Source organism: Megascapheus bottae, chromosome 18, assembly GCF_031878675.1.
Source record: "Megascapheus bottae isolate mThoBot1 chromosome 18, mThoBot2.hap1, whole genome shotgun sequence".
In the NCBI taxonomy this organism is placed as follows: Eukaryota; Metazoa; Chordata; class Mammalia; order Rodentia; family Geomyidae; genus Megascapheus; species Megascapheus bottae.
Genome location: NC_143526.1, coordinates 16,247,271 through 16,259,805, shown reverse-complemented (window position 1 = coordinate 16,259,805; position 12,535 = coordinate 16,247,271). Strand labels below are relative to the sequence as shown.

General features: G+C 42.1%; 1 protein-coding gene across 1 annotated transcript in view; it reads left to right on the top strand.

The window, feature by feature from the left end:
- Pcsk2 (proprotein convertase subtilisin/kexin type 2) overlaps positions 1-12,535 on the top strand; it is a 250,074-nt gene that overhangs the window by 232,204 nt on the left and 5,335 nt on the right. Inside the window, exons 9-11 of the mRNA XM_090351960.1 lie at positions 557-772; positions 1,802-1,902; positions 7,704-7,931. Of these exons, the coding sequence (XP_090208086.1) occupies positions 557-772; positions 1,802-1,902; positions 7,704-7,931 (545 nt within the window). The remainder of the gene's footprint in view (positions 1-556; positions 773-1,801; positions 1,903-7,703; positions 7,932-12,535) is intronic.

The window sequence follows — 12,535 nt, the reverse complement described above, 5'->3', positions numbered from 1 at the left end:
TAAAAGGATATGAATGCTAAAGAATATAAAAAAAAATCCAGCTAAGGGCCAGCAGCTCACACTGTAATCCTCGTTACCAATCCAATCAACCAGAAAAAAAGGGGGAAATGGAGGCATAATAGGATGCAGCTATGAACAGAAAAATCTGAGCAAGAGCAAGAGGCCCTGAGTTCGAGCCCCAGTAACAGCACACACACACACACACACACACACACACACACACACACACACACACACACACAGAGGAGTGTGGCCTAGTGGTAAAGTCCCTGCCTAGCATGCACTAAGCCCTGGCTTCAATTCCTCGGTACCATTTAGATAGAAAAAGCCGGAAGTGGTGCTGTGGCTCAAGTGGTAGAACACTAGCCTTGAGAAAGCTACCAGCCACTAGCTTCACTTACTGATGAAATATCCAAGTCCTGACCTTCCCTAGGCCTGAGACTTACCTGGGCTGGAAATACTCCTGACCCCTACCAAGGTCAGAGCCACCACCCCCCATCCAGCCCCTGGCTCCTAGACGTTGGGCTTCACCACCACCACTCCCTTATTCTCCCAGGGCCGAGGAGGCAAAGGCAGCATCTACGTGTGGGCCTCTGGGGATGGTGGTAGCTACGATGACTGCAACTGCGATGGCTACGCCTCCAGCATGTGGACCATCTCCATCAACTCAGCCATCAACGACGGCAGGACCGCCTTGTATGATGAGAGTTGCTCCTCCACCTTGGCATCTACCTTCAGCAATGGGAGGAAGAGAAACCCTGAGGCTGGTGTGGTGGGTGTGAGCCACTTCCTGCTCTTATTTCCTTTCAGGATGGACAAGTCAGTTCCCTTTCCTCAAGGTCTCAGGAGAAGATCCACCTTCTCCCTGTCTCATTGTGCTTTGTGGACAAGGTGGAGACCTACCTTACATGGGTGGAACGCAGTGGTGAACAGACGTCTAAGCACCGTAGAGACTAATGGCCCTTTGAGAGTCTTTTTCTTCCGTTATTTTCCTCACAGAGGAGTCTTTCCTCAGACCTCCAAATTAAGAATTTAGTATGGAAATCAGTGGGTGAACCGCATCGTCATGACCACCCACCACCAACTACCCGGGAAGAAAACGATGGGAGCTCAAAATAAAAATCATTATTTCGATCCCCCATTCTCCCCTGGGCTCTGATCCTGTGGCTTCTCTGTGAGCCAGAAGCCCTTTCCATAAAGGAGACACAGCCCTTCACAGCCTTTTCTTCCTGTGATTCTCGTTTGCCTATTGGTCAGAGTGACCCAGCTCCTCCCAAGCAGAAGGAAGGCTTATGTCTTTTAATCCCATCCAGAGTCCAGCAGAAAAGGGCAGACAGCTGGAGAAGGGTGGCTCTCAGACCTCTTCCTTATGTAGTGCCCACTTTTCCCCCTTTTCCTTTTTGGGGAATACCACTCTTTCCTTCACGAATGGAGAAGAAATGGTGGAGTTAGAGCCCCAGAGCTAGTCCCAATGCAGCAAAATTCACTTCCAGTGTCCTCTTTACTGACTCAGAAAATAAAAGTCTGCCTAAGTCCCTACAATAGCCATAGTATATGCTTCTTTGAACATATTGTACTGATAAATGATAATGTCCCTTTTGCATGGGTTATTAGAAAGCTTGGATAAAATGTTATGCCAAAGGAGATAGATATTTGGGTGCTAGACTTATCCTTAATTTCATCTTAATCTTCAGAGCAAGATATAGTTTCAATAAAACAAATAGATAATACCCTGATCCATTATTTGAGGATTCAATGTGGTAAGATTCGTTCAGTTACTCGTTGATCTCTTTCCTTCCAGGCCACCACAGATTTGTATGGCAACTGCACTCTGAGACATTCTGGGACATCTGCTGCTGCCCCTGAGGCAGCTGGCGTGTTTGCACTGGCATTAGAGGCTAAGTATGTTACATCTCTGGGTCTAGCTCTGAAAGGTGGACTTGCATGTGCCTCTCTATCCACATGCCAGGGGTGCCTGGAGGCAAGTGTGGATGTGAGAACCTATTATGAACTCTGCTAAGTACTTCTAATGACCTATGAGCATGTGCACACACACACACACACACACCATAAAGCGACATTCTTAGAGGAGCATAATGCTCTAATGCCCAAATCAGATCCCAAATAGAATCAAACAGATATATCTTCATGAAATTCCCCTTTTATAATCTGCCAGTTCCTTGGTGTTTACTCTAATAAATACCCTCAACAAGCTAAATGAAGAAAAATCAAACTTTCAAACTGGGTATCTCACAAGGAATTTCAGAACCTTTGGTAAACAGTACATTTCTAGTCAAGGTTTGTTCATTGCGTAAGTTGAAAGTGTGGTACAGTAGTAGAGACCCTGAGTTCAAACACCAGAGAAGGAAGGAAGGAAGGAAGGAAGGAAGGAAGGAAGGAAGGAAGGAAGGAAGGAAGGAAGGAAGGAAAGGAGGGAGGGAGGGAGGGAACGAGAGGAGTGGAGAGATGAGAAGAGAGGAGAGGAGAGGAGAGGAGAGGAGAGGGAGAGGGAGAGAAAAGGGGAATAACAGAGAATAAAATAAAGCCATGGGATTGACCAGAAAGCCCTCTCCTGTGGAGAGGCCGTCACCTTGGACCACTCCCTTGCACTACACAGTTTACTGCACACACCTTGGATGTGAGCAGTGGTAGAGATGTCTTCCCATCTGCTGCTCTCCCTCCTGTCAGTAAAGCCAGAGGCTGGCCTTATGTTCAGGAAATGATCTTCAACAACATGAAGACACTACACACATGGTATGAGTGTTGACATCTGTCATGTGGGGAGTTCTCAGGGAATGAATGCATCATACAACCACTTGTGAGAACTTGGCTTCCAGCTCCTGGGGAAGGGAAGTTAAGTCCCACCCCTCTCAGGACTTGCTGGGCAATGGCAGCTTTGACTGTCAGTCCTGCTTGGGGCAGTCCTCCATGTATGCAGTGCATTTTCTGATTTACAAAAAAAAAAAAAAAAAAAAAAACAAGACAAGATTTGCCTTTTGAATAGAATAACAAGAGTCTTGAAAGGATTTTCTAGTCTAGCCTCCACCCCCTCCACCTAAATAAAAACTATTCTCCTTCTCTAGAAAAGACTCCCAAATTGAGTGAGTCTTCTATAAACTTTGATTCTTACAGCAAAAGTCAAGTGGAAAATTCAGGACTCTAAGAAAGGGCCACTGATCAAAGCTTAACTATTGAGGAAAGCTATTGCTAACTTATTAAGCATAGAAACCAAAAGTTACTCACCAGCCTCAGTAGGCAATACTTGGCTCGTGGTCTCCTGAGGTTTAGGTAAATAGAGACATTTGCACACACACACACACACACACACACACACATACACACACACACACACACACACACATACACACACACACACACACACACACACACATACACAGAGCGATCTATTTTTGGCTAGATTTTATGATTGCCTATGCCTTAAAACCAAAAGTGTTCCTTGATATATTTTTAAATACTGTGACCAATACTTTAATTGGAAAATAGTATTTTTTCTTACTTTTATTCCCAACATATGAAATAGATTTTTTTACTAATAAAATAAAGTCTTCCTTGAGACCTGACGCTGTGCTAGGTGCCTGACACATGGATTTCTTTACTTTATACCCTGCAGCAAACCTGTCAGGCCTTATCCCCATTTTGAAGCTATGAAGCTGGAGTTCAAACTACTAAAGCAACTCATCCAAGTTCCCATCATTGGATTTAAATCCTATGGTGCCTTGAAGGTTCCAGTACTGGGTTGTTTTTTGTTTTTTTTTCTCAGTCCAGCTCTTGGGCCCAAAAGAAGGAATGCCACTATGGAGTCAAAAATGAAATTATGGGATTAAACCTCTCTGGACTCTGATATCATTGTATGTACCATCCCCAGATGTTGAGAGCCATGTCTTAGATCAGTCTAACATCGGTGTGCATAGGAAACATCTGGAGAGTCATCTTGCCAATTCTGGGGCCCGCCTCCTCTGAGATGCTGACTCAGGAGAGCCAGAAACTCACATTTGTCACTAGTGCCCAAGTGGTTCTGATGCAGGGAGTTTGAAAACCACAGTGAGAGTCAGTGGGTGGAATGATGCAGGGTTCTTTTCATCCCTTCCATGGCCTCCTGAATGGACCATCATGAGAACCCTTGCTTTGTCGATGCTTACTTGCCATGAAAGCCTGATCTACGGCTCTGTAAAGAAAAGGATCTCCCTCGCATGCACTACCATTCCGTGTCTGTCTTCTTTTCCCAACTATTATATAGAACATGCAAGAACAGGAGAAAATATGTCATGTTCCTTGTCCTACAACCTCCAACATGGTGACCTTTATATTGCCAGTAGTCTGCAGATTCGCTTTTTATTATTTAATACCTATCACCTGAGAGACTTAAGCTGCTGTGTGAAGATTAAAACGTCACACGGGTTGGTGAAATGTCTATTGCACAGATAGTATCTTCCATCAATTTTAAGATTACTAAGAAAGGGCAATTAGGAGAGAACCAATTTTACCGTTCACACATTTGCAGATGGCTAACCAAACCATAGCATGCATTCCGTTACATACTCAGTAAGGACTCTGATTAATCACAAAAGTGAATTCTTTGTTCTGATTCTCTCCCTCCCTCTTTGCTTTCCCTCTGTGCCTCTCAGTCCTCTCTCTCTGTGTGTGTGTGTGTGTGTGTGTGTGTGTGTGTGTGTATCTCTGTCTTTGTGTGTGTATGTCTATCTCTCTGTCTCTCTCTCTCTGTCTCTGTCTCTCTGTCTCCATCTCCCCCTCCCCCTCCCCCTCCCCCTTTCACTCTCTCTCTCTCTCTCCTGTATAAGAATTTATCCATGGAGGAACATTTGAGGCAACTGGGGAGCACTGCCCATTTCTACAACAAACATAAAAGATACTTCCCACTGCCAGCTCACTCTAAGGTCATCTAGCGCCTCATCTGTTAACACTTCTGGGACTCATAAATTCAGAATCCCATTCCAGCAAAAAGCACAGTGCTTTTTAGCTGTATTCAACTTCAGGAAATGTCACACCATTCTTTTCTGTCCCAGGGGACCATATATGCCAGATTTGTTCTGAATCTTCTCAAATAGGCTTGACCTTCCTTTGAACTTTCTTCTTAAAAGATCTGCATGTCAAGAGCATATGGATTATTGGAATACACTGGCTCTGATTCAGAGTCCCAGACCAGTGAATTTTACTGGCATCAAAATTTTACCAAATGAGTTATATTATTCCTGGTCCTTAAAGTTATTTGTCTTCTAATAATCAGCCTAAATTTAGACTTAGACTTGATTTCTTAACCTTAGAGTATCACATATTCTAACCATAGATAATGACTACAGCTGAATGTTCCTGGCATTACATTACTTTATCAAGAAGATTGACAAAGAAAAAATGCAATTCTTCCTAACTACTGCTGCATGAATATAATGCTCTGGGCAGAAGGCAAATTCAGAAATATGAATTGGCAAAACTTAATCATAATCACATGCCATTTAAGCTTACCTAATAATCATTTCTCTACTTCTCAATTGAATGTCTTTCAATAAATAAGAATTTATCATTTTCAACAAAAATATTTGTCTTCTGAGAACAGTAATTCTGAAATCTGTCAGTTCTTTTAACCATGATCCTCAGTGCAAAATAAATTCTGTAATATAGAACAACACTCACACAACACTCATTCATACTCCAAACGCTTCATATGAAATATTGATATGAAAAATCTACATGCACTGCACCCTGTTATTATTTTTTATTCTAGTCTACCTACAAATGATAGCCCCACTCATCACTTTCTAGTTTATGAGAATTTCTATTGAAATGACCTGAAAAATGTAACCATTTCCAATGGCTAAGACTCTTGAAGAGATTGTGTTTTAATTGGTCTGAGATATAGCTTACACAGAGGGATTTTAAACATCTCCAAAATGGTTTTATTGTACAGCCTGGGTAGATCACATGTACAATAAGCAGATTTCCTAGCTCACAACTTAGTCATGACTTATAGTTTGAAAATCTGACACTAGGTAATATTAGACTAATTTCCACAGACAATACCATTTGCAAACAAGACTGATTCAGTCAGTAAACAGTGCACCAAGGACTGTCCTGGGCACTGGGACACAAACATTAAGATGTTGTCTCTGCGCTTCAAGCACTCACAGCCTCATTTTTCCCAGAATGGAGCACACAATATAGTCAACCCCCAGGTCAACCAAGAGCCCCGTCAGCTGAGTACCTTTCCAGTCATCACTCCCACAACCTGCCACTCCAACCACACATGGGCTGGCCCCGTTGCACTTTAAAAAAAATTGAATCAAACAATATGTTCTCTTGTTATTCTCCATCTCACCTTGCTATAAGGAAATACCTGATGCTAGATATCTAATTACAAAAGAGAAATTTTGTTCATGACTGAGGAGGCTGAAAATCCAGGACTGAGTGCTCCATCATTTTGGCCATCATGAGGGACCTTCTGGCTGTGTCACATCATGGTAGATGGCCTGGTGGATGCACATGGGAGAAGATACCACATGGCTAGACAGGAAGCCTGAGAATAGAGACGAGACAATCTTGCACTTGAGACAAGGGTCTCACGAGATCTACATTAATCCTTCCTTAGTCTCATGCCCCCAGAGACCACACACCTTCCACCAGATTCCACCTCGTCAAGGTTCTAGAATCCCCCAACATTGCCACCATAAGGGCCAAGTTTCCAGCACCTGTAGATAAACTCAAATCTATCCAAAGTATGCACTCTCTTTTTGTATCTGGCTTCTTCTGGTCAACATTGTACTTGTAATATCCATCCATATTATTAGAAATAATTGTAGTTCACTCATTCTTACCCCTGTACAGTAATCTACATTCTATAATCATTCCTCAATGGTTGATTTATTCTACTATGAAAGGAAACTCAGAAGATATTCAAGTTGGGGCTATGAACAGTAAATATGCCTGGTGGATAGATACACATTTTTAAATAATTTTTATTGTGATTAATAGAATGGTTACATTATGTTCACCAGAGAGAAGGAGCATTATTTCACATACATTGATACCCTTTCTCATGACATGGTCCCCATTTCCCTCCCACCCTCCCCCCTAGATACACATTTTTAATAGAATTTCTGGGTTGTGGCTTAAGCAGATGGAAAACTTTGGGAGATAAAACTAGTTTTTTCAGAGTGATTACAATAACTCATCAGCAAAGTCCGTGAGTTCCGGCTGCTCCATGCCTCTGATAACATGTGATCTTGTTCATCTTTTTCATTTTAGCCAATCCAATGTGTGTTAGGATATTCTTTTGGAGCAAAATACTTTAAGAAACTATTTCACAGTATGGTAACAACAACAACAAAAGTGCAGAAAAGGACTAGAGATATGGCTTAGTGGTAGAGTCCTAACTAATAAATGTGAGACCCATTACCACTCCAAAAAGAAAAGTTTGCTATGTAAATTACAAAATACATATCAAGAATATTGCAAGTTTTAATTGTGACATATATACACACACACATATATATATACATATATTGTAAATTGACATAACAATGGTCCCAAATCGTGTGTGGACTCTTCCTTGTGTGGGATTCATAGACAAAGAGACCTGTGTCCTGAGCATCACTTCTTTTAATCACATTCCTCTTCCTCTCTCACCCTACCTCTTGTTCCTACTCGCACACTCTGCCTCTGACAACCAGTCTGGGTCTGACCTGGCGAGACATGCAGCATCTGACCGTGCTCACCTCCAAACGAAACCAGCTTCATGATGAGGTCCATCAGTGGCGGCGGAATGGAGTTGGACTGGAGTTTAATCATCTCTTTGGTTATGGAGTCCTTGATGCAGGCGCCATGGTAAAAATGGCTAAAGATTGGAAAACTGTGCCTGAGAGATTCCACTGTGTGGGAGGCTCCACCCAAGACCCTGAGTAAGTAGGAATATTGTTTCTGCTGCTGCATGTCCAAGTGTCCCAGAGATGGTGTCACAAGATTGACCAAGGGGGAGCTGGACTCCCCCTCTCTGTTGGAGGCATGGACTAGATTTGATTCAGGAACAACCAGCTTCTAGACAGAGTCACAGAGTTGCCCAACTCGGGGCAGGGGAGGGGGCATGGGAAGAGGGAGATCAAAAACATATAATTCAGCAGCTATTCTATTATTATCATTACTATTATTATTACTGCTATTATTATTATTATTGAACTGAGGTTTGAACTCATGTTTGGTCCATTTCCTTGTTAGTAAGATTCCCTCAGATCTCAACCACCTGATTCCTTAGGATTGCAGATGTGGGCCAGCTTATGTGATTATCTTTAAATGTACAAATCAACCAGCGTAACCAGTGCTTAGATAAGTAAAGGGAATAGGACTCATAGCATCTTCCATCATCCTCTCTCCAGTGGGACCACTGGTCTTACTTGGAACTTTATAGATTACTTTCCCTATTCTATGTTCAATATAAGAAGAATCAATCCTCTGCTCTCTTTTCTCTCTAGCTACTCGTGTTCTGATGTCGCTATGTTTGTGAGATAGGCTGGCTGTGCCACTTGGCCCTTGTTCCCTGGAGTCACACCTCCAAGGAACTTCAGTGTTAGCAGTCTTGGCAGTTGCCACTTCCCATGAGGCTTTGGACTGCACAGAGACAGTTTTCAAGATGAGAGCCAAGAATGATTGACAGGTTTATTCGTTCCATGAGCATTTATCTCCCCCAAGAAGGAGTCAATTTAAAAGTAATTTCTTTTGTTCAGCCCTGGAGCTTGAACTCAGGTCCTGAGCACTGTCCTTGGGCTTTCTCAAGGCTAGCGCTCTACCACTTGAGCCACTAACATCACTTCTGGCTTTTTCTGTGTATGTGGTACTGAGGAATCGAACATGCTAGGCAAGCACTCTTACCACTAGGCCAAACTCCTGGTCCAAAAGTAATTTTCTAGAGACTTTATGAAGCGTTAGTGAACGGTGCTCGACAGGATCAAAAGGAAAATACAACTGCTGCACCAGGTGAACTTACCCCGTGCCCTGAGCAGAGTGAGCAAGGATAGCGCCATGGGCCAGCACCGAGGACAGCTCAAGACACTACCAGCCCCTCCCTGAGAGAGAGGAGAGAAAGACAGACTTGATAAATATAAATGTTATCACTTCGTATATGTTGAGAATTTGTTCCAGGGACACATCACACACACACCACACACACACACACACATACACACACACAATACTCAAATCCATGGATACTAGAATCCTTTATATAAACTGGTCTCATATTTGTGAATTAACTTATGCCTAATTTCATGTATGCTTTAAGACACCTCTAGTATACTTACATAATAGAACACAAATGTTGTGCAAATAGTTATGCTATTTAGGGAATGATGATGAGGAAAATAGTCTGTACATTCTCAGTACAGATGCACATTTGTTTCCAGATATCTCCCATCTGTGGTTGGTTGAATCCATGCAAGTGGAACCCATAGACTTGGAACAGGGACTACATTGCCCAGAGGCTTCCCCAAAGCCATGCTGCCTGCCAGAAACCTTGCCAGAGCTTGTTGGCTCTGTAATTCACATCAGCCTTTTAATTTAATTTCCAAGTAACAACATTCCCAGGCCAGCCCAATCAAATGTGCCTTCTTTCAGAGGCCCAGATCCTGTGCAGAAAGCAGCTCACACCGCAGCCCAGGGGGGCACCTCTGCCGCCATTGCCGCATCTCTATGAGCAGTGACTGCTTCATATGAGAGTTGGAAGGCTCTTCCAGAGCCCAGGAACCAGGCAAACGGGAAAAACTGACCATCCAGGCAAATGGTTCATGGCATCACACCAGGAAAATTAGTCAAATATGTACATAAAAATGTCCCTAGGAGAAAATTACCTTTATTAATGAGAAGGAGTTCAGAAACACTCCCTGGCTTGAAGTTTGGGGCTCCAAAGGAAAAGTAGAAGCAAGTCTTGGCTCTGAGCTATATACACATGACCAGCAGCTTTTTGTTCTACAAGAGGTAAATATTAGGGGTTGGCATGGCTCCGTTGGTAGAGTGCTAGTCAGTGAGTGAAAGAATCAGGTACTGAGTTTGAGTTCTGGTCTCAGACCTAAAAGAAAATATGTAAATTTTAAAATGTCTATCATTTGTAATGAGTAGCTCCACTCTGTGGTATACACAACGAATTCTTGCCTCCTTTTCCCTCCTCCCCTGCTTCATTCTTCTACCCCTCGCCCCCACCCTCCCCTCTTACAAATAAGTATAAGTACCATTCCTGGTACTTATATTGTTGGACTATAACTTAGTCTTTAAAAAAAATAATTACACTATTCCTGGGCGATGGTGGCTCATACCTTTAGTCCTAGCTACTCAGGAGGCTGAGATCTGAAGATTGAAGTTTAAAGACAGCCTGGGCATGAAAGCCCATGAGACTCTTATTTCCAATTAACCACCAGAAAACTGGAAGTGGCGCTATGGTTCAAAGTGGTAGAGCACTAGCCTTGAGCTGAAGAGCTCAGGGACAGAACTCAGGCCCAGAGTTCAAGTCCCACAACAGACAAAAAAAAACAATTACATTATTAGCCCTCTCCATGGAGTCTGTTACACTTCAGTTAATTCATTTGCACCTTGTGCTTACTATCCAGTGTGTTTACTTATAGATTTATACTCATATTCTAGCTAAAACAAACAAGGAAACCATGCAATGCCTGTTTCTCTGAGTCTGGCTTACTTCGCTTAATATAATTTTTTCCAAGTCCTTCCATTTCCTTACAAATAGTACGACATCATCCTTTATGATAGATGGGAAGAATTTCGTATATATATATATATATACATATGGCATATATGTATGTAGAAAGTATGGTGTGTGCATATGTATATGTGTTTATATACCATACTTTCTTGATCCACAGAGGGGCATCTGGTTTGATTCCATATCTTGGCTATGGTAAACAATGAAATGATGATGCAATGAACATGGTAGTTTTAGTGTGGCCTTGTTTGTGCTCTATTGGATAAATACCCAGGAGCAGAATTGCTAGGTCATAGAGTGGCTCTATGTTTAGTTTCCTGAGGAACCACAGCATTTAGAAATATATGGGATGAAATGGGTCAAAGGGAGATGAAGATGTTGAAATGACCACACAGAGCAAGATGCACTGTAAAAATAAACTACTTTCTTAAATGACAAAAAAAATCAGTACATAAACTACAATTAAGAAAAGTAAGAGAAGAGATGGTTTGGTGGGGGTGTATTACATTGACCAAGCTGCATTGTATTCATAAGCTTCTTTGGTGAAAGGCAACTCCTTTGTACAATTACTTAAAATAATGTTTTTTAATATTTTAAAAGATAATATTTTTTAAATAGCCCCAAGGGCTGGGATCATGGCCTAGTAGTAGAGTGCTCGCTCGCCTAGCAGGCACGAAGCCCTACGTTCGATTTCCTGGAACCACATACACAGAAAAAGCCGGAAGTGGCACTGTGGCTCAAGTGGCAGAGTGTTAGCCTTGAGCAAAAAGTATCCAATGACAGTGCCCAGACCCTGAGTTCAAGCCCCAGGACTGACAAAAAAAAAAGAAAGAAAAGAAAAAGCTCCAAAATAAAAGCCATGCTGAGAAGGGATATTAGCAGAGGTAATAAGCAAGGGCACTTGTTCCATATACCAGCTGTCATGCTTGGTGTTTTAAAACTCGGCCTTTGGGGCCAGGAGTTTGGCCTAGTGGTTAAAGTGCTTGCCTAGCATGCATGAAGACCCGGGTTCGATTCCTCGGTACCACATACATAGAAAAAAGCCGGAAGTGGTGCTGAGGCTCAAGTGGTAGAGCTCTAGCCTTGAGAAAGTCCAAGGACAGTGCTCAGGCCCTGAGCTCAAATCCAGGACTGGCAAAAAATAAATAAATAAATAAATAAATAAAATAAAACACGGCCTTTTCAAAATCTACATGCAATAACAGTGCAACCAAGTACTTTAATATTTTGCCCAATTTCTCATGACTCATGAGCAAAAAAGCAGAATTCTAATCTGAATGTGTTTATTCCCACCGTCCAGTGTCTTTCCCTTCCTCTATGCACTCCTCAAATATAGTTTCCTATAAATATAGGACACAAAAATTTGAGCTTCTCATATTCAGCAGGAAGCCATCTCTAGAAAGGAGAGAAATCATAGGTAATTATTTGGCTGATGCCACACGACTCCAGAACTCCAACTCTGGGACCAAAATCTCCTGACCTTTCATAAGTCTTTCGTTGTTGCTGTTGTTGTTGTTGTTTTAATTGCATTTTATTGTTAGGGTAATGTACAGAGAGGTTACAGTTACATTCATCAGGTCGTGAGTATATTACTTCTCAAATTTCATAAGCCTTTCAATGGAATAAAGTAACCCAACTTGAGCATTTTTAATGGCAAGATGGTTGGTTATCTGAAAATCAAAGATGCTTTAAAAATCCAAATCTTTTTGAATGCCACATGATGTCACAAGTAGAAAATTCCACAGGGGACTCCATGTGATGTGACAGATCCACTCAAAACTCAAGTACTCTGAAAATAGTGTT